This window comes from Rousettus aegyptiacus, unplaced genomic scaffold (genome assembly GCF_014176215.1).
Source record: "Rousettus aegyptiacus isolate mRouAeg1 unplaced genomic scaffold, mRouAeg1.p scaffold_m13_p_3, whole genome shotgun sequence".
Lineage (NCBI taxonomy): Eukaryota > Metazoa > Chordata > Mammalia > Chiroptera > Pteropodidae > Rousettus > Rousettus aegyptiacus.
Genome location: NW_023416306.1, coordinates 10,659,958 through 10,682,058, shown reverse-complemented (window position 1 = coordinate 10,682,058; position 22,101 = coordinate 10,659,958). Strand labels below are relative to the sequence as shown.

The 22,101-nt window shown below is 46.9% G+C and overlaps 1 protein-coding gene across 6 annotated transcripts in view; it reads right to left on the bottom strand.

Moving 5' to 3' along the window:
- The window catches only part of TTLL11 (tubulin tyrosine ligase like 11), a 211,464-nt gene extending 198,800 nt beyond the window's left edge, over positions 1 to 12,664 (bottom strand). For 4 of the 6 annotated variants that reach the window (XR_004956197.1, XR_004956198.1, XM_036238397.1 and 1 more), the window contains exon 1: positions 12,080 to 12,664. Coding sequence is in view for 3 of the 6 variants with exons in the window: in XM_036238397.1 (XP_036094290.1) it covers positions 12,080 to 12,508 (429 nt within the window). In the remaining 3 variants the exon portion in view is untranslated. The remainder of the gene's footprint in view (positions 1 to 12,079) is intronic. The other 2 variants (XM_036238398.1, XM_036238399.1) reach the window with 2 other exon arrangements.
- Positions 12,665 to 22,101: the final 9,437 nt, after the last annotated feature.

Genomic DNA, 22,101 nt, shown 5'->3' with positions numbered 1-22,101 from the left:
ATGGGGCAATTTACAAGCTAATCTAATGTAAATATGTAAAATATAACATTCGACAACTAGAAAACACAGTTTTTTCAAGCACACATGAACATTTGCAAAAACTGACCACATATTAGTCTATAAAGCAAAAAAAAAAAAAAAGTAAAAACAATGAAGGAAGAAGAGAGGAAGGAAAGAAAGAACATCCTCTAGCCAATGCAATTAAGTTAAAATTCAATAATAAAAAGATAAGTAGAAATAAACTCATATGTTTAGAAACTCTAAAAAAAAAAAAAAACCTACCAACCTAACCCACTGGTCAAAGAAATCTTCACGAAAATGAACAAAAGAAGATTTTTTAAAATGTCCCATAGCAAAATGTACACATATAGCCAAATCAGTACCTAGAATCAAGTTTACAGTCTTAGATGCTTTCATCAGAAAAGATGATAAAGCATCCAACTTAATGTCAGAAAAAGAACAACAAAATAAAGCTCAAAACATAGAATTAAAAAATAATAAAGAGCAGAAAGCTATGGAATAGAAAATAAAGCCAAAAGTTGCTTCTTTGAAAAAACTAATAAAATTAAGATCTGTATAAAATACTGTGAGTAATAAAGGAAGGGTATTTAACCTAGACTGGGGTATGTGTGGGAGTCAAGGAAGACTTGTGGGTAAGAGGAGTCATGAGCTGATCCTTGAAGGAAGGATGTAAAGAAAGGAAGGGAACATTCTAAGGAGAAGGAAAAACATGAACCAAGGTAAAGAGGAAGGTCACCGCAGGAAGGCCCAAGAGAACCACATGCAGTACTGTGTTAAGAATGGATAAAGTTTGGGAGGAAAAAAAGTGGCATAGATGATAGAGGCTCTGTTCATCCCTCTGGCGACCAAATCAAAGTTGTGCAGGAAACAAGGAGCAAAGAGCAAGGGAAAATCGCCTGGGATCTAAATGAACAAGCCATACAGTTAGGGAGAAATCCAAGAAATCACCCCGCAATGGCAGAAGGTAGGACGGGGCGAGGATGCAGGGCTGCCCGGTCTCCAGCAGCTTAGCGAGATGGAGGCCGCAGCAGTGGCAGACACCTCTTAAAGGGGCCCTGTCAGGGAGTGGGCTTTCGTGGTGACAGACCTGCTCGCTCTGAGCACCAGTGCCCATTCGGCTGTGCACAGAGAGCACCAGGGACTTACAGGGAGACCTCATCAGGGCGAGGGCCAAGGTGAGACCTGCTCTGTACAGAAGTGCCGGCGGTATCCAGTGTTCCTTGATGAGCCCTCCCCCCTCCCAGTGCACAGACACAGTGCCACCATAGCAGAGACGTCATCAAACTGGATAACAGAGGTCACTCCACCCAGAGGATTCCCTGAAATCCACCTCTCTCAACTCACAGCCTCACCCAAGCCACACCCAGGGATAGACTCAGCAAGTCATGTGCTCCTTGCTGAGCAGTGCCTAGACTCACACTGGAGGCAGCTGGTCTCGGTTTCTAGTGTGGTCTTTTGAGGCAACTATAAGCACAGCATCTGTGGATTGCTTGCTAAATCTTAATAGGTGACTCTGGAGGGGCAGAGGCTTGGGCTAAATTTGGCCTGCAGCTGAACCCTTCTCAGGACTGTGCCACTGGACATCTACTTCACAAATCCACACTAATAAGACCAGGAGACTTAGGAGCTTTGCTTAGTACATAGAAACAGATATGGAAAGGCAGCCAAAATGGGAAGACAAAGAAGCAGAAACCATATGAGAGAACTGACAGAGACCTAGAAATAATGGAGTCAAGTAATCTAACAGATACAGAGTTCAAAACACTGGTTATTAAGATGCTCGATAAACTTTTGGGAAGTACAGATAAATTCAATGAGAACCTCAACAAAGAGATTAAAAAAAAACATAAAAATGGAAATGGAAATTATAAAAAGGAACCAGTCTGAAATAAAGAACACATTATCTGAAATGAGAAGTATATTAAATGTAATAAACAAAGGAATAAACGAAGTGAATAAAGAAGAGGATCAAATGCCCTATCTAGAGGACGGGAAAGCCAAGGACACCATCAGAATGGCAAGAAGAAAAGATGCCAAGACTATAAAAAAAAATTTAAGGGGCATATGGGACACTATTAAGGGTCAAAATATCCGTCTGAGTAGCATACCTGAAGGAAAACAAGATGTCGAACAGCTATGTGAAGAAATAATAATGGAAAACTTCCCTAACCTGGTGAAGGAAATGGACATACAACCCCAGGAAGCTCAGAGAACCCCAAAAACCAGGGATACAAAGAGGTCCACAGCAAGATGCATCATAATTAAAATGCCAAAGAAAAAATCTTAAAAGCAGCAAGAGAAAAGCAGATAGTTACCTCTAAGGGAACAACTATAAGACTGGCAGCTAATTTCTCAAGAGAAACTATGCAGGACAGAAGGGTTTGGCACAAAACATTTGACGTGATAAAGACTCAAGATCTACAACCAAGAATACTTTATCCAACAAAGCTTTCATTTAGAGTTGAAGGACAGATAAAGAGCTTCCCAGACAAAAATAAGCTAAAGGAATTTATCACCACCAAGCCAGTATTACAGGAAATTGGAGCGACTTCTTAAAGAAGAAAAAACATGTATCAGAGACAGGAATAAAGAATGGTAACAACTACATTCCTATCAATAAGTACCTCGAATGGAAAAGAACTAAGTGCTCCAACGAAAAGATAGAGTGGCTGAATGGATAAGAAAACAAGACCCCTACATGTCATTGCCTACAAGAGGATCACTTCAGATTAAAAGACACACAGAGACTAAAAGGAAGGAGATAGGAAAAAATACTGCTTTGATGGACCTAGAAGATACTTAAGTCAGACAGAGAAAGATGTAAACACTATATGATTTCACTTATATGCAAGATCTAAGGCATAAAAAGAACTAATCCAAAATGGACTCACAAATATAGTGGACAATTTGGTGACAGACGCGGGGCAGGGGGTGGCTATAAGAATTGGGTGAAGGGTTAAAGAAGTACGAATTAGTAGCTGATGGATGGTCACGGGGATGGGGAGCACGGTGTTGGGAATGCAGTTGGCATTAATATGGAGGGTCAGGGGAGGAAGGGAGCAATTGGGAGGATCATTTTATGAAATATATAGATGTCTAACCAATGTACTGAAACTAATTAAAATAAATTTGATAAATTACAATAAATTTTTTTAAAAGAATGGATAAAGTTCAAGGCATGGAATATGAGAAGTTAGTAGTCTAGAGAAGTTTAGGGCCGGATGCTAATAAAAAATGTTCAACCAAGTCTTTACCATATGCCAGGCATTATAGGTTAGGTGCTTTACATGATTGTATCTTTTTATGCTGGCAACAAACAATTCCACGAGGTCTGATTGTATTATGCCCATTCTATTCTATAAATAAACAGACTCGAAGTATAATTGGCCCAATGTTACATAGTGAGTTGTTTGTAGCTCCAAAGCCCATCCTTTCACCCATCATGCTATACTGCATCTCAGGACGTAGACAGCTTCATAAGGAGCCTTTATAAAGAGTCTGACCTTTATTCTTCAGGCAAATATTCAAGTTAACCTCCTCAAAAACAAAACTCACTCTCATGATGCAAGTTTGTGCTGTAACAGCTGCCACTACTTTATGTCACCAGGACAAGATTCCACTGGGTACAGATGACAAAGGAGTCCATGTACCAATAATGGGCAATATTGCATGTGGCATTTTTCCAACAGCTTTATTGAAGTATAATTCATATACCATAAAATTCATGCATGGAAAGTATACGATTCAACGGTTTTTAGTACACTCATAGAGTCATCACTGGCCCAGATAATCTGATTCTCCTCTTTATGCCCTCATGGTAGGACTGCACAGCCCCGCCCCCCACCCCCAAAGTTGGCCATGCCATGTAACTTGCTTTGGTGAATGAAATGGGTCAAAGCCTTAAAAGACACAATTTCCCACATTTCCTTCCCCTTAGTAATTCATTGAAGCGGGTGATGAGCTGGAAGCCTGGGTCTCTGAATAACCAAGATTGTTAAAGCTCCCTGCCCTGCCCACCCCCACTAACCCTCCCTGAACCCCTAAATGTGAACAAGCAATAAACTTGTGTTGTTAAGCCACTGATACGTTGTGGTTGCTTGTTACTATAGTCCAATTTAGCTATTCTGATTTTATATACATATATATATGAAAAAGATCTGGAAAGAAATATACCAAACTGGTGTCTCCTCTAAGGAAAGTTAGAGAAGAAGAAGAAAGAGGGGGTGATTGGAGAGCGTGGAGTAGGAATCTGAGGTTTTATTTTACATACTTGGGGACTGTATACATTTTTATAAGCACGTATTGTTTTGGGAAATTGAACAAATGCATTTGTAAATAACTCGATCCCAGAAAAATTTTTATTGTTGCTTTTTAAAAGTCCAGTAAACACAAAGAGAAACAGAATCCCTCTGTGAGCATCAAGAGCCAATGTGAAAACTGGCCTTCGAAAGAATTCCAAGTAGATGGACGGAAGGACTTCTGGGAAAAGTAACACTATGCCTAGGGATGACAGCTCCAGAGACAAACTGCCCTGTTCTTCCCGGCTCCATTAAGGCTGAGGAGGTTTTACTCAGATGACATAGAAGCAGACGGAAGAAGAAAAGGCACCATCAGCAATGCCTTCTAAGGACTTACAAATTACTAGATAATGGTTCAAACACACCCAGGGAAACAAACGTTTACACGAATGGTAGTCGAGGCGGCTGTTAGAGCAAGGCACGACCCAATCTGATGCGGAGGAGAGATATTAGTCCATGCAGAATAGAGAAACGTGATCGCTGTTCTCTCCAGCAAAACAATAACCTTCGAGGGGGGAATTTCAGAGACATTCCTTGACTGGAGCAATCGCAAGGAAACGAGGGGTCCAAAACAAATTGAAGAAATAGCAAGGTTATTTGCCTATTCATACCACCAATTTTCTGTCACAGAATTTAATTAAGATGTCACAGAAATTCATCAGAGGGTAAGCCAGATCAGTAGGTGTTCTGACCTTAAACACCAGGCACTTTAAAGATTTTCTGATTTAATCCTCACAACAGCCCTACCAAGTATCTTATGCTCATTCTTAGAGACGAGAAATCTTTGGCTCAGAAAGGTAAAGCAACTAGTCCAGTGTCTCAGAGCCAAGATTCGAACCTGTGTCGGGCCATGGTCTTTTCAGGGTCAGTGGGGAGAGCCGCCTTGGGATGAAAGTAAAGAGTAAAGAAATCACCTCAGGAAGTTCGCACCTCCCATGCAGCCAATGAGTATATTCACATGCGACAACTTCAATCTTCCCCGGAGAATGCCTCACCTTATTTATTTTGTGAACACAAAAGTTAAGATCCTGATGTCACTCAAATAGCTAAAATAAGTTTCCCATAATGATGTATATCATTGGGTCCAGTTACGGTGGCTTTAAAAATTCAATTAAACTCACAAAACCTTAAAAATATAATTGATTTAAAAAGAAAAGAACTTTAAATCAGTGTTATTTAAGATTTTTAAAACCTACACCATATCACGTTGACATTGATTCAAAATGTAACTGTCCCTTATCCTGAAGAGATCTTTCTGTGTTTTGGTTATCTGCTGTATCCTGAGAGCCCAAATGTAGCCTGGCACAAAGTAGGTCTCAAAATATACGTTAATGATTCAATTGAGCTGGTTAACCAATAACCTGTATATGCAGACTAAGTTCTATAATTGTTTTTTCTCACTTTTTAAAATGGATCCAATAACCAATGTCTATAATTACCCAATAAAAGGAAAAGATTTAACATTGACTGAATACTTACAGTGTACCAAGCATGGACTTAAGACAATTTACACACATTCTCTCATTTAACTCACAAAAATTCTGCAAGATAGGTATCACTAGCTCATTGCTACAGCTGAGGCTCAGAGGGGTTCTGTATTTAGTACATGAGGCGGTTTGGTCACACGAGTAGTTAGTGGCAAGGATTTTAAGTGGTAGTGATTTCAGACTCATCTGTCTGAATCCAAAATCCACACTAGCTCCATGAAACAATACTTGCCTTCAAGAGAAGGCACTCAAAAAGTGGCCAATAACTTTTTAATACTGTATGTTCTTTTCAAGGAGTAGATTTAAAAGAAAAAGGAAATGTGTGATTGAATTTCTGTATTCAACTTGTGCTGATACAAAACCAGAATCGAGAATGCTACCAGAACCGAAGCTATTTACAAGAGAGAGGATGTCTATATAATATGGAAATCAAGTCTAGCAATCACAACACTGCTTTAAACATTTTTTTTTGTTTAATTTGTAGTATTTATAGAATTTGAATATGAGCCTTTGGAATTTATTGTCTTCTATTGGTGTTTGTGTGGATTCACAAAGTTATTACTCATATTGTATTGTCAGATAACAGTGGTAGTGAATTGTGATTTTTATGGTATGACAGGTTTAACTTACAAAGGAAAATTTCTGGTGGACTAGATGTTAAAATAACATGGTTTTTGAAGAAGAACATTTCATGGAGTAGGATATAAACCATCCTTAAATAGAATGCTATTTTCAAAAATACAGAAAGCAAATCGTAAGGACTATCATTAAAACGAGAGAGGGAGGGAATGTTAAACTATCCAATTTTTCATTTTATACTCTGTAGTCTTCCAGAAGGAGTCTGAGCCAGCGAGTTACACAGCAGACTCACATTGCACACCGGAGCGAGGCAACTCAGCTAGTCCAATGGCACCAGAATCGCTTCTCCTCCGTGGGAGGCAACGAGAGAGGATCTGGAAGGTACGAGCACCAAATGCTCCCTCTGCCAGGCAGGATGTATTTCAATGCATTTTATTTTAAGTCCTCTTTGTAACATTGCTCTCCTGGCTCCGAGTGATTCCACTGTCACTTGAGAGTTATGAGTCAGATGAGGAACGAGAGGGTGAAAAAGTGGAGAATTATAAAACACGCTGAAAAGTGGGCTTTGGACGGAGATCGACTGCTGTTAGAACCCTGACTCTCTCACTTACTTGCTGTGCCCACCTCAGTTTTTTCAATCATTATCTGGAAATAATAATAGAATAACTCTTTGCAGAGTGGATTTTAGCAAAGGATTAGCAAAGAAGATGGTACAGGATTGTATACTGGCTACAAGCACAGGCCCTGGGAGGCTCTGCCACTTGCTACTGCGTGGCCTTGGTCTAGCCCTGTACCAGCCTCTCTCTAAACCTCAGTTTCCTCATCTGTAAATTGGAAATGATAATAGAATCTACTTCAGAGGGTTGCTGTGAGGATTATGGATAAAATAATCCATAATAAATGTTTGATACAATTTTAATGAGCATGAAGCACTTAGTATGATGCCTAGCACATAACAGATATTTAATAAACAGTAACTATAAGTAGGACCATATAACAAGTATATACATGCTCTGAAGAAAGGCCGGATAAATTTCAGAAAAAAAAAACACATGGAGCGTCTGAAACCAAGAGCTCACGCTAATAGATCCTGGGACAGGGGCTTATGCAAACTATTACCAACACGTTCCCTCTGTCAAATCTGTCATTCACATTAGCTGGTGACCGTAGTACCACTGTGCTCATATATACAAGCTACACCTCCAAGGAGGACAGCTCACAACAATAGTGGCGTCTATTCTCCACGGCGTCTTTTCCCTAAGGTTCTCTTTAATGAGGGTGTCCAGATTGCAAAAGAATACACCGGAGATGAGGAGAGAAGCTCGTGCGAGTGGAAGTGGACCATCCAATGCTGTAAATATTTATCGAGCATCTACTATGAGCCAGGAAACATCCCTCTTTTTCCTGTCATAACTAAAGGGGTGACCCTGTAAACACAATTTTGCTATGCTAGAATAAACTCTCATCTTATTTACAATTTTGTAGAACTAATATTTGGGAATTTTCCTTTTTGAAACCAATTTTAACACTGTGGACGCAGCTGCCTTAGACCTGACCAGGGTGGGTATGACTGAAAACTGAATCATCGGTTGGCATGGTGTACCTGGCGCTGACAGAGAGTGGGCAAAGGAAGCTTGGTCTATGTATGGCAAGAATCTGTGATCACAGTCAGTCGGCACAAGCTTCTTGGCATGGTCTTCAATGTCCTCTGTGATCTGGCTCCTTCTTCCTCTCTCGCTCCTCCCCCACGTGCTCCCTCAGCTGCCGTCACCCCACCCTGCATATAGAACCTGATCCGTCCTCCCCACTGTTGTCCCAGCGCTGTATGGAACGTGCTTAAACCACTCCGCCCCCAGACTAGACTGTAACTGTCTGTGGGCATGCCTGTCCCGCAACACTTGGAGCTTCTGGAGGGCAGAGCGTGAATCTCATTCACATCTACATCCACAACCCCTACGCTAGGGTCTGCAGATGGGAGCAGTGGGAAGGGCATAGAGCTGACAGCTGGTTTCAAATGAAATATCTGTTTCAAATGCCAGCTCTGCCACTTACCAGCTGTGTGACCTTGGATAAGTTAACCTCTGTGTACTTCGATTTCCTCCTCTGCAAAATGGGGACAATCAGGCACTTGCTGTATTGGGTTGTTGGGAGAATCAAATCATTGTGTGTGTGTAAAACACAAGAGTGCCCGGCATGGGGTAAGAGCTATGTAAGAGTCCATTATAGTTGCTGTCCATTGTCATTGTTACTGTTGTTGCTGTTGTTAAATGTATGTGGAAGAAAGGAAAGTGGAGGAGGAAGGGGGATTGTGCCTGCAGCCAAGCGAACATCCGAATCTCCCTGCTGGCTGAGCGCCGCCCTGCTAAGTGGACTGTGCTGTGTAGCCCTCACGATGCACTCAAAAAAGGAGACACAGAGCATCTGGCGTTCATAACTCTATTCCTTAGCATGGCTAGCCACCCACCCCTGCCAATGCCAGCCGGCTGGGCACTCCCATATCCTAGAGCAGTAGCCCAGGGACACTGGCTCAACTTCAGTAGACGTTCCCGCTGCTAGAAGGTCAGTGCTGAGTGTTAGAGATGATCTTGTCTAACATCACCCCTGCAGCAGATCTGACACTGAAGCCTGGAGCGGTCCTGTTTCTGCACTTTGTTGGTACCTGGTTTAAGCAGCTGTTACCTGTCATGAAGTCAACCTTGTAGCAGGTTTAAACTACAATCATAGTTTAAAGCTGGAAGGAACTTTCAAGTTTGCCTAGTCTGGCACTTTTCAAACTCCACATTCTAGGGTGTCGAGATGAGAAGTGGGCTCTGTTGCGAATGTTTCATTCATTCCTTTGGTGAATATTTATTGAAAACTTTCAACATTCGGGGCACCGGGGACACAATTCAGACACTACTGCTGTCCTAGACCTCAAAGACCAATAGGACAGAGTAGCATTAAGAATAATCATACATCTAATAGTAAAGTTTTATTGTTGTGAATCATGTTTTGAAATATACTAGAATATACTAGTCTGAAAATACACTAGTAGCCTAGAAACTGCCCATTCCACTGGGCTCATCAGTGCAAGGGTCTCGTGCCCACTAACAGCACCATCATGTGGCTGCAGCAGTGGAGGGGCTGGGAACCACGGAACTGGCTCGACCCACCCCGATCTGACAGACAGGAAAACTGAGGCCTAAAGAGTTTAACACACTTGCCAAGGTAGCACAGCCAATAAATGGAAGAAACTTAAAATTCTGTAGTGGCCCACACAGCCTTCCAAAAAAGACCAACCCCCACAGTATGGCTCATGATATGACGACCCCCCCTCCCCCCCGCATTTCTCCACCCTCATTCTCCCACCATTCTGCTGCCCATGCTATGATCCAGCCATACTGAACCCTGAACGCACCTCTTTGCCCAAACTACTCCCTCTACAAGGGTTGCAAAGTCGACGGCCCCTAAGTAAGCCTACTCCTTTTTAGCACTCAAAACTGAGCTCAGGTCTCTCTCCTCCAGAAAGCCCTCCCTGAGCTGGCCCTCCTCCACATCCCACAACACGTACACGTTTACATAAAAAGAGAGAAACACTCATCACATAATGTCTTCATATATTCAACAAAGATTTATTGAGCACCTTCTATGTGCCAAGCACCTGAGAGTACAGAAGGGAATAAAACAAAGCCCCTGCCCTCCTGGAGCTTACATTCTAATAAGAGAAACAGACAATAAACAAACAATACATAATACAGTACCAGGTAGAGTTTAGTGCTCTGGGGAAAAAAAAATAATAAAGAGCATGGGTCAATAGAGGGATCAACAGGGAAGGCCTGTCTGCGAAAGTGGCATTTGATCAGAGATCTGAGTGACAGAGCAAGGTATACACATAACGGGGGGGGGGGGGAGCATTTCAGAAAGCAGCGTGAGAGGCCCTGTAATAACTGCAATGATTTATTCATTTGTGTTTTATCCCTTACGGAACTATAAGGTCCTTGAGGGCAAGGGTTACTTACATCTGAAGCATCTTTGATTTGCGGGGCCCAGAATCCACAATGGACACTTACGGAAAGAGTGAATGAACCTGGGCTGGCATGTACGCCTGCTGATTTCTGAGTCCACCTGGCTCCATCTCTCAAGATCTAGCCAGCTTCATTCATGTCTCTCTCCTCCTACAGGCCTAAGCTAAGCACAGGCCCTACTTGGGCCAATGAGCCTTGCCTAACTCTGTGGCCTGGCTTCAGGCCCTGGATTCTCCCTTCATTAGGACCATGGCACTAATGAGTTCTCCAATTTTATCTTGCTAGCCCTCATGTCTCTGGCCTGGACTTGGGATCCTGTCCAGAACAAGAAGCCCTTTTACACTTTCTCTGGGTGTCATAGGCTCAGAAGTACCCCCCCTTGAATCCTGAGCCAAAAAGCTGGAGCCCCTGACACCTGGAGTTGGACTTGCCCAGTGGCTAACCCTACCTACCTGGGAGTCTGCCCTACCTGATTCTTGACTTCTCTCCAAATCACATGACTCCTTCCAGCTAGGACTGACCTCATCAGTCCTTTCTGTGGCCATCTCTCTGCATGTTCCAACTTCATAAAACTATTCCTAGACATCTACCACAGCCAAGGCCCAGAGCTAAGTACCTGAGTCTTCAGGTTGCCTGCTGCAGATCCGGTCCCAGCAGCAGACCATCTGGGTCTAAGTCTTCGGACTCAACTACCCTAAATCACAATCCTGATGCTCCTGAAATTAAGTTAAATAGCCTCAGAAGCTGCGGAAAAGACAAATGGCTTTACCCACTCAGCCAACTGCAACAGACACCTCTGGATGTCGTTGGCGTTTCAACCCACCAGTTCTAAAACGGGTTCAGAGACAAGTAACCCATTCCTTCATTCACGCTTTCATCCACCACTTACTGACACCTACGTTATGCTAAGCCCTGAAACATAAAATACGTTGCCTGCACTGACAATGATGATGATGATGGTGCTGGTGATCGGGATGGTGATGATGATGGTGCTGGTGCTGGTGATGGTGATGGTGATGGTGATGGTGGTGGTGGTGATGGTGGTGATCAGGACAGCAATGGAGGAAGATGGAGAAGAGCGTGTGATAAGGAGAGGGTGGTATTTATTGCAGTCTTGTGCTATGCTACAATAAGCAGTGAGTCTTCTACTACTAAAAAAAAAAAACTATGAGAAAGGTATCGTTAGCCTCATTTTACAGAGGAAATAGGTTTCAGAGGCAAAGCAACTTGCTCAAGGTCACATGGCTAAGTGGCAGGATATGGTGAGACCCTAAGTCTGTCTGAATCCCAAGTACAAACTGTTAAACTGCCCAAGAGCCCACATTAGTGCTACACAAACAGAACTTAAATGAAGTGCAAGAGGGAGGGTCCTAGGCCTCCCAGACTCACAACAGCCAGCGGAGGAGACGGGCACATAAACAAATGTCTGCAATGTGGCGGGACAGGTGCTGAGGGCTGGAGAGCACAGCGCTGTAGGAGAGCAACGGGAAGGAGTGTCTAACTTGACCTGCAGAGGGCTGAAACCTTCTGGAGGAAGCGCTTTTGGGACCAGGCCTGAAGGATGAGCAACTGCAGGCTCAAGGATGGCGCCCCGCTGGAGCTCAGCCCTCAGACAGGCCGGGGCCAGGCCGACCCCTGTGAGCTTGTCCTGTCCACCCCCCTGCGCCCAGGCGGCGGGGCCGCGCCTCACCTCCTTCCACTTGAGCTGTCGAATGCTGATCTTCAGGGCGTCCAGGGAGGTCCTGGCCTTAGAGCTGTCCACGGTGACAGGCCGCTGAGAGCGGTGCTCGTCCGACCGACGGCCCGAGCTCCGCTTGCAGTTTCGGCCCTTGCTCCTGGGCTTCCCGTGCGTCCAGAGACCCCGCGCGGGCGCCGGCTTGGGCTTGGCCACGGTCAGTGCGGGCAGCGGCCGCGGAAAAACGCGGGCGTCCCCCTCCTCGGTGGCGCGAGGCTGCGCCGCGGCCGGGTCCATGGCCTGCTCCGCCCGCGCCCTGCGCTCGGGCTCCCCGGCCGCGCCCGCGTCCACGCGGACCCGCTCCGCCGCCTGCGCTTTGGCCGCGGCCACCGCCTCCGTCCCCCACCGGGACGCCAGCTCCCTCTCGGAGTTGCGTCGCTGCATGGCGCTCAAGGCCGGTGCCAGCGCCACTGCCGCCGCCGCCGCCGCCGCCGCTCCGCCGCCCCGGTCCGCGACCAAACTGCCGCTGCTGCCACCGCTGCCGCGCGCTCCCCGCCCGAGGCCGTTGCCATGATCGCTCAGGCTCCGGTTGACAAGGGCAGTCGCCGCCTCAGGACGGGGCCCGGAAAGGGACAATCACCGACAAAGCCCCGGCGACCTCATAGGCCGCGGCGCCCACGTGACCACGCCTGTCACAGACGCAGCGGCGGCCATCTTGGAAGAGGGCAGAGAGTCTCCTTGGCCAGCGCGCCTGGAGATTGCGCTGGGTTTCTGAACGCGCAGAACTTGGGAGAGACCGGCGATGCAATGGGGGGATACAAAGTCTTTGGGCGCTTGTGGGGCTCTTGAGCCTGGGGACTGGGAAGGAGAGACAAACTCTCCAACAAGAGGCTCACTTTCCCCCGCCCGCATACCAACTAGCTGGGCTAACTCCCAGTCTGAAGGAGGAGGCACCACCTCACTCACTCTAAGGAACTCCGCCATCCGGAGGCACCTTAGTCTGATGACGGACATGACAAGTCCAGGCCATCTGGAAGTGGCTATCGGTTTGAAGAAACACCTACCGCTCCTGGGAGGGCCCCCATCCTGACAGGGGAGACACCTTTCCCTGTTCTCCAAGCCCTGTGGGATGGAGAAGCCACGGAGAAGCCCTACAGATTCCCAGTCAGGTTGAGGGCATTAACCACCATTCCTCTTATTATGCCATTTTTTATTGTGGTAAAATAAACATAACATGATAGTTACCATTTTAACCATTTTTATGTGTATAGTTCAATGGCATTAAATACATTCGCATTGTTGTGCAATAACCATCACCAACATCCATTTCAAAAACTTTATCATCTTCTCTAATTGAAACTATATGCATTAAACCGTAACTCCCCATTCTCCCTTCCTCCTCCAGGTCCTGGAAACTACCATTCTGCTTCCTGTCTCTATGAAGTTGACTGCTCTAGGTACCTTATATAAGTGCAATCATACAATATTTTCCATTTGTCCATAATGCCTTCACAGTTCATCCATGTTGTAGCATGGTCTGTCTGTACAGAAATTATCACAGGATTTAATTCCTTTTTAAGGCCGAATAATGTTCCATTGTATGTATCCATCACATTGTCTTCGTCCAATCCAACAATGGACATTTGGGTTGTTTCCACCTGTTAGCTATTGTGAATAACGCTGCTATGAACATGGATGCACAAATACCTTTTCAAGTCCCTGCTTTCAATTCTTGTGGTTTTCCATATGTTTTCAAAGCTAGTCCAAGGGGAGGGATCTATCTTCTCACCTTTAGGAGCCACATGATGTTTTTTAAGGAATGGGGTTGGGAAGGTATAACAGAATCCCAAACTAAAGACAGTGACTGTAACCGCATACAGGTGAACTTTGCAGCACTCTGCATTACAGGGTGAAAGGATCAAGCAAAGTGGCCCCTCTTTCTCACTCATCCCAAGTCTCTTGTTTCTTTGTTTTGGTCCAGGATTTCACTGTGTGAATAAACTGCGTTAAATACAGAAGTCATAAACTCTAGAGGTCCAACCTTTTTCTTAGCAGCAGAGGGCGCTCTCATCTCTTCCTCTAGAGGCCACCAGGGCTTTATTTCAGTGTATTAAGTGTAGTCAGTCATCTGACCGCCTGTGCTTGAGTTACCTAGGGTGCTTATTTAGAATGCAGGCTCCTGAACCCAAACCCCAGAAACTTTGATGCAGAACATCAGGGTGGGCCTGAGAGTCTGCATGTTAAATTAGCTCCTCTGCTGATTTTAAGGCAGCCAGAGTCCAAAACCATTGATCTGCGTGTTCTAGTCCAAGGTGGCTGGAGATCCTTGGAGCTGTCCATGGTACCAGTGGGACGCCCTCAATGCCCCCTCAATCCCTCTCTACCAAACCACCCTCCAAATCCTATCTCTCCTCCTGGCATCTCTGGTCTCATCAAGGAGCACTGCCTTCATTCAGTCATCCATGATTGAAAGTTGCAAAGCCTTATCTTCTCCCTGGCCTTCTAAAACCAGTCTATCTCTAAGTCTTACAGGTTTTATATTGAAATCTCTCTCTCATCTTTCTTCTCTTATCTATCCTTATAACCCTTGTCCCGATTCAGGCCGTTAGCTTGGGCCCTTGCACCAGCCTCCTCATGGGGCTCCCTGCCTCCAGGCTCCACCACACCTCCATATATTCTCCATATTACATCCAGATCTGCCACTCACCTGCTTAGAAACCTCCCCTGGTTTCCCACCATCTACAGATAAAGTCCAAGCACATTAATTGTCCTAAGAGACCCTTCTGAATTACCATTCTCTGAAATCATCCTCCTCTCCCTGCCTCCATGCCTTTGAACACTCAGTCTGGATTTCTTCTCCCTTTCTGTGTCTGTCTGGGAAACGCCTACAGCAAACTCCACTAGGGTGTCTCCTTCTTGGACAAGCTTTCCTCAGTGCCCATGGGCAGAAACAGTTACTCCTTCTATCCTTCTACTAAAACAAATATTTCTTCATGGAATGGCTTTTCCAGAATTAAAAAATGAAATGGAAGACAACTTACTAAGTTTTCCATTTATACTATTTTATGAGGGTGTGTTTGTTCTAGCCCTCAGAAATGAAAATATGGAGATTAATCAAAACAGACATGTTCCTTGCAAGACTAATGGAGGAAACTAAGATGATTTCTATACAGACAGACCATGGTGGAAGGTACCTAAATATATACACACACTAACCCTCGGCTATGTGAAAATTACATGCAGAAAAGAACGCTGGATTCAAATATGCCAATATATTAATAGTAGTTATTCTGGGTGATGAAACTGAGTGACTTTTTTTCATCTTTGTTCTTTTCTGTGTTTTCCAGATTTTCTATAATGAGTATGCATTATTTTGACAACTGAAAAAATGTAATCTTTAAATTTTAAAAAAGTTCCTTTATTATTGCTCTATCACTTTTACAGCAAGTTCGCTTCCCGGGAAAGAAACAGGAAGAAACAACAGTTCAGGGTAGAGGGGTATGGGCAGCTTGTATTTACTAGATCTAGTTAGTTGTTCCTGCCCTATTAGTATCAGGGGCCGCCACCAGGTGGCGCCTGAGGTCCGGTTTTCGAAGGGGCTGAAGGAAGATGAGGTGCAGGGAAGTTCCCATAGCAACGAGCATCTGGGTGAAACCAAACAGCAGCTAACTGGCTCTATTCGCAAACACACACCCTTTTGCCCCTCTAGGCTGTCACTAGTTTTGCTCGCTCTGCCTGGCGCATCCTCCCCCCACACCCATTGACCCTCTGTCCGCTCAGCAAGCTGTTTATCCTTAAGGCTCAGATCCTAATTCTCTTCCTCTTCTTGGACAAGGTGTGATCGAGCACCAGGGAGCACCGGAGCTCCTGGAAGTGGGAGTGATCAATCTTAATAAATGAGCAAAAGGCTTCATGTATAGTTCTGGGTTAACTGTTTTCCAAATAGGTAATTTCTTTTCGAGCAGCAATAATAGCCGTTGTTCGTTGAGCACACCTCTATATCAAGCCCTGTTCTCTGTTCTAGCATTTCAATCCTCCCAAGCAAACCTCCAGGGAAGAAAGTATCATCTTCCCCACCTGACAGTTTGGCACAGAGGTTGAGCATGAACTCTGCAGTTCAAGTCTCAACTCTTCCACTTCCTGGCTGCTTACGCTTAGATGGATTACTGGGCCCTTCTATGACTCTCGTTCCTTAGCTATAAAAAGGTTGAAATGCCAGGATTGCTTTGAGGATTAAATTAGCCATCACACATACAGCACTTAGAGCAGAAATAGCCAGTATATACCAAGCCCTCAATAAATATTAGTCATCATTAGTCTTATGTGGGGAGGAGGCTGAGGCTTGGTGAGTGAAGTCGTTTGCCCAAAATCACAGAGCTAGCAGAAAAGGGGGATTTGAACCCAGTCACATCCAACTCCGACTCCCAGACTCTTAACTGCCACATTATTTTCATTAGGTAATCTGCTCATTTCTGTGACGTTTCAGGAAAGACTGGCAGGGGATTTTCCCTCCCTTATACAGAGTGGAATCATGTTGTTGATTATGTTACTTCCGGCTTAGTGCTTCACAAGCCTGCCATTATTCTGTTATCTGTACTCTGTATTCTGTCATCTGTAAGTAGAATATTATGCATCTCTTGACTTCACGATTCTCTAGGAAGCAGCTGCCATTCCCTCCTCTCTGCTCTGAGTTGAGAAAATATCCATAAACGAGTATGCTAGCATGGCTGTGTTCCAATAAAACTTTATTTACAAAAACAGGCAGAAAAGATGCTCAATGTCGTTAATGCCTTCAGAGAAATGTGAATCAAATCGACAAGGAGATACTATTTCACACCCACTAGAATGGCTATCATAAAAATGACAGATAAATGTTAGTGAGGCTGTGGAGAAATTGGAACCTCATACACTGCTAGCAGAAACGGAAGATGGTGCAGCTGCTTTAGAGAATATTCTGGTTAAACACAGAGTTACCATGTGACCCAGCGATCCCACTCCCTGGTACAGACTGGAGAGAAATGCAAACATATGTCTACACAAAAACTTGTTCACAAATGTGCATAGCAGCTCTATTTAAAAGAGCCCCCAAATGGCAACAACCCAAATATATCCATCAACTGATAAATGGATAAATGAAACGTGGTATTATCCATTCAATAGCATACTCTGGCAAGAAAAAGGAATGAAGTAATAGATTATATAAGAACTTTCTCAGTGTGTAATGACAATCCCAGCTGAGTGAGTTGAAATATGTAAAGCATCTGCACATAAGTGAGCTATCAATGTTGATCATTATTATGATTCCCATTTTAGAAGTGAGGCAACTGAGGCTGAGAAAAAGGGAGGCTTTAATACAGTCACACAGTAAGAAGGTGACAGAGCTTAAGTTCAAAGTTCAGTCTGTCCAGGGCTAAGTCCATGTCCTTTCTGTCCTGCCATTCTATGATGTCGTCACCTCCAGGTAGATCTGAACTCACTGGGAGGCGCTGGCCTGGCCCTGTGCCCTCGGGGCTTCTGACTGCCCTAAGCCAAGTGAGGACATTGGCCAGGAAGTTCCATAAGAGCTTAAAAGAGCTGAAAGTATAGCATTTTACAAATTGGCGAAGAAGATGTTGTGGAAACGCTAGATCTTGGCGTCCAGGCTCCGTACAACCATGCATTCTTGCACCATTAGCCATTTAGTCTAGAGGATGGATTTCGCACCTCCCTCGCCAGACTTTCATCCTAGCCCCCAGGAGGAGAGAAGATGCGCAACACTCTACAGGTAATGGAATGATGGCAAAGCTTGTGAAGCAGTAAGCTGGACATAACATAACCGACAACATGATACCACCCTGTATCCCCAAGTGCCCTGTGCAGGCAGAAAACAAACACAAACTTCAAATTACTTCTCCTAAAAGGTCAAGCGAAATGGAAAGCCACTGCGTTCTTCTGACGACAGGCTTCCCTCTCTTGGACAACTGTCAGCGTTTAAAAATATTTTATAAAGCCATCACCTGTATGCAACCAAGAGAGATGCCTCACCTGGGTCCAGGAGTGTAGGCTGTTGGAGTGTATCGTTGGAGTTGTACTTAAAAAAAGAGGACACTGCTGAGAGTTCGATTGTAACTAAACTTTGGAAGGAGCAAGTGAGTGGAGGGGGAAGGGGAAGGGAGGGAAGGAGAAAGATGAGGGGAGGGAGATAGAGAGGGAGGGGATGAAGGGAGGGAGGAGAGGGAAGAAGATAGAGCTCTGATGTTCCCAAGTTGCCCAGTTCGAGAAGAAATCCTTTTCCTGGTTGGTCTAGGGGTGAATTAGGGAGTGGCTCTCCTCTGGTTTCTGGACACCTGACTCCTCCATTTTCCCCACCCCTCCACGACCAATTAGCCACCAAGACCCGTGTTGGCTTCTACTGGAATTTATTAAATGGATTTTGAAAGAGCTTGAGAAAGGGCTTGACATTTTCCAGAAAACTGGTTATGAGGACCAGACAGGTGATTCCAGGGCCCTGTTGTCCCTTCTGCTGCACTTGAGTTGTGTATAGGCCGGGATAGGCTATGTTATGCTGCAGTGACAAACATCCCCCAGATCTCAGCAACTTAACAGAGAACTCTATTTCTCACTCATGCCATGTATACAGGGCAAGGGCTCTGCACATAGTAATCACTCAAGGTCACGACTAACAGATTTCAATGCATGTTTTATGACCACCATGGGCGGGAAGAAGGGAGACATGGTGAATTACACACTGGCTTTCTAAACCTTCACTCAGAAGTGATGCGTGACAGCTCTGCTTATGTAGTGGAGAGGCCCACAAGGATGAGCAGCTGAACCCCAGGTGAGGTCCCAGCCAAATGCAGCCACCACGTGACCCCAGCTAAACGACAGACCTTCCCATCAGAGCCCAGCCCACCTTCAAACCAGACAAAATAATACATTGCCATTAACTAAATAACTCCTTTTTAGGGTCATTTATGCATACACCAATAAGTAGCAGAAAGGGTAGCCTTCTTTTTGTCAAGATAAATGCACAAGGTGCATGCTCGGGCTCCTGGACGTGGCCACCTTTGTGCCTCGGGTTTAGCTGACGCAGAAACTTTCGTCACTTCTTCTTTCCACATGGAGATGAATAAGGCAAGACTCCGGGCCTGGGGATGCTCCCTGTCCATGGAGAGGCCAGACGCACCCATAAGTAATATAAGAGGAAGACAGGGAAGGCGGGGGTCCAGTTGGATCTCTTGGCCGGGTAGACCTTTAAAGCAGCTCTTGAAACTGCTAGTTCACCAGGCAGATAGTGGGGGGGCTGGGGGGGGGAGGAATGGAGTAGGGGAGGACTTCCGGCCAGCGAGACCAGCATGTGCAGAGACAAAAGTGTGAAACAGCCTGGTACAGGCGGCCGCCTACAGCACCGTGTTGTGACTGGAACATCTCTCTATATATAGCAGGGTGTGCGGAGAGGAGGCTGGGGAGGCAGACAGGCCCGGGTTATTCAGGGCCTTGCGAGCCAGGAGAGGGAGTCTGAATGCCACCCTGAGTTCAGCAGGGAGTGGGGGGACCCTGAGGGGCTGGAACCCGAGCAGGATGGGGGTGGTTCCCAACATGTCACTTATCAAGAGGCCAGCCCGTAATGACCACTGACTGAGCAACATGTGTTTGCTTTCACCCGCTTTCGGTAGCTTGTGAGACCCCAGAATTGGAGCTAAGGCCCGAGAACGGAGGCTTTGGGGAGGCGTCCTCAGTGCCAGGCCAGGAAGGTTCCTCTAGAGCTAGGAGAGAGGCCGGAGGGAGCAGGGTCAAGAAGGGTGGGAGCAGAGGACAGGAGCCCCTGCAGCGAGGTCACCCCTGAACCCCAGAGTAGCTCTCGCAGCAGCCTGGGCCCCCGCCATCGGTCCGTGAGGGAGCGCCACGCAGATGGGACACTGCGTCACTCCCCTGAGCCCAGCACAGTGCCTGGCACACAGTGGCCCCCCAAGCGCCATGTTTCCAGGACACCAGGGGGAAGGGAGAGGTCGGTGTTAAGTGAAGCTCAGGAAAGCCGCCCACCAGACTGGCATCTGAACTCGCACCCAGGTGGGCAAGGCAGGAAGTCTGTCCCTGGAGGAGAGAGCTCCTGGGCAGAGGGCGGAGGGAGGCCCCATCACTGTCCCCAGAAGACAGATGAGGGGCCCGTGGCTTGGCCGGGTCGCACGACTTGCCCAAGCTCGTGTAGTGAGCAGTGGAGCCTGAGTTCAAATTCGGTCAGTCCAACGCCACTGGCCACTCTTCCCACCCCTAACACCCTAGCCAGCCCCACCCCCCACGCCCTCCTCTGGCTGGAATCCGTGGAATGACTCGACAGAAAGTGCCTGAGCTCCAGGGTCAGAAACACCTGCTAGTACAGACTGAGCTCGGACCACCACTTCCAAGGACGCTGGTCAGAGTTCGGGCGGGAGGGAAGGCCGGGTGAGGGAGGGCAGCCGTCCAGGCCTGGCTGGAGGTTCAGGGCCCCCGGAGTGGGGCCACCTCTGTGCTTCCTCAGGCCGGGGCTCCCACCATCATGGCCTTTACCCCCAGAGCCTCAGTCCCTTCATGTGTCAAAGCAGAACAGCCGGGCATAGGTCAAATAGTTCTTATCAAATGAGGAAATGGAAATAAACTACAACGTGGCCTGCAAATGTGACTTTCTGGCATATAAATGTTTCTATTATGCTGCGCGTTGGGATACTACTGGTCCCTGATTCCCACTTCACGTCATACTCTTCCTGTGAGGGGCGCTTCAGATTTGGCCGGGAGGTTGGCTTTCCGCCCTGGAGTCCACGTAGGAGCAGGGCTCAGACTCCACCGGGCCACTCCGTTCCTCCTGGCCCCGGACTGGCCTGTCACCAGTACTCAGGCATCCGGGTCTCCTCCGTTGCCCATTCTTTCATGAGGTGACCTTTGCTGACTACCCACGATGGGTGTGCCGGACTTCAAGCTGAGGGTGCAGAGCTGAGCAGAACACCCAGGCCTGAGGCTCGTGGGCCTCACGGGCCTGTGGGGAGACAGAGGACATGGAGACGAGGTCACACGGTGACGGCGGATGCACCGGGTCCTCTACCAGCCCCGACAGGCCCCAGCCTAGCCTTTCCGCTGACCCCGTGTGGGCCGGAGCCTCCGCTTGCCAGCCCCTCCTCCGTACCTTTTCTGATCTTGCTCCTTCGGGCTCCGTCTGGAGTTTCAGGTTGTTGGGGGAGAGATGCCCCAGGCCGGCCGGCCTAACCGCACAGATCCTTCAGTCCCCCCCCCCCCCGACACACACCCTCCCCACTGCCATTGGCATGCAGGCTGCTCCCCTGAGGAGCCGTCCAGGGGCCCCCGCCTGCAGGAACCCCATTAGAGCAGCCTTGGGAATGGAGTTCCCTTCGATAAACACAATCACAGTTAGAGCGCGAGAACCAAGAGTGGGCAAAACGCACACTTTGAGCGTAGCCAAGCTCGCACCTGCCCTGGGAGGGCAGAATTACTCTACCTTCATTTTACAGATGAGAACGTCATGGTTCTATTCATTCATTCATTCATTCATTCATCCGTCATTCTCCCAGTGGCGGAGACGCAGTGGTGACGACGAGTCAAGACCCACCCTGTAGGAGCCCAGGGAGACTGGGCGAGTCTTTCCTAGTGGGACAGAGAAGGAAAGGGAGCTGTGGGGGTAGATGAAGGGGAGGGGTCGGAGGTGGCTACCCAAAGAAGCCGTGGAGAAGCGGAGGCCTGGAGGAGGAGGGCGGGGCGGGGTGGGGGGGCGGCGGGGCGCGGGCAGCTGGATCAAGGCGCCTCAGAGAAGTGGTTCGGCATAGTAATTTGCCCACCTACAAGTCAGAGCCATAACTGACGCCTTGGAATCCGCTTCCAGGGCTCTTCCCTCCACATCGTGCTGGCCACGTGGCCAAGCCCTGAGCTGGGCACCGGAGAAGGGCTCTGCCATGGACAGCGCAGTGTGGGCACGGCTTCGGGAGCCCGGAGGAGGAAGTCTGCCTTGGAGGAGCAGGAGAAGTCTAAGAGGGCTTCACAGAGGAGGTGACGTGTAAGCTGGACCTTAGAAG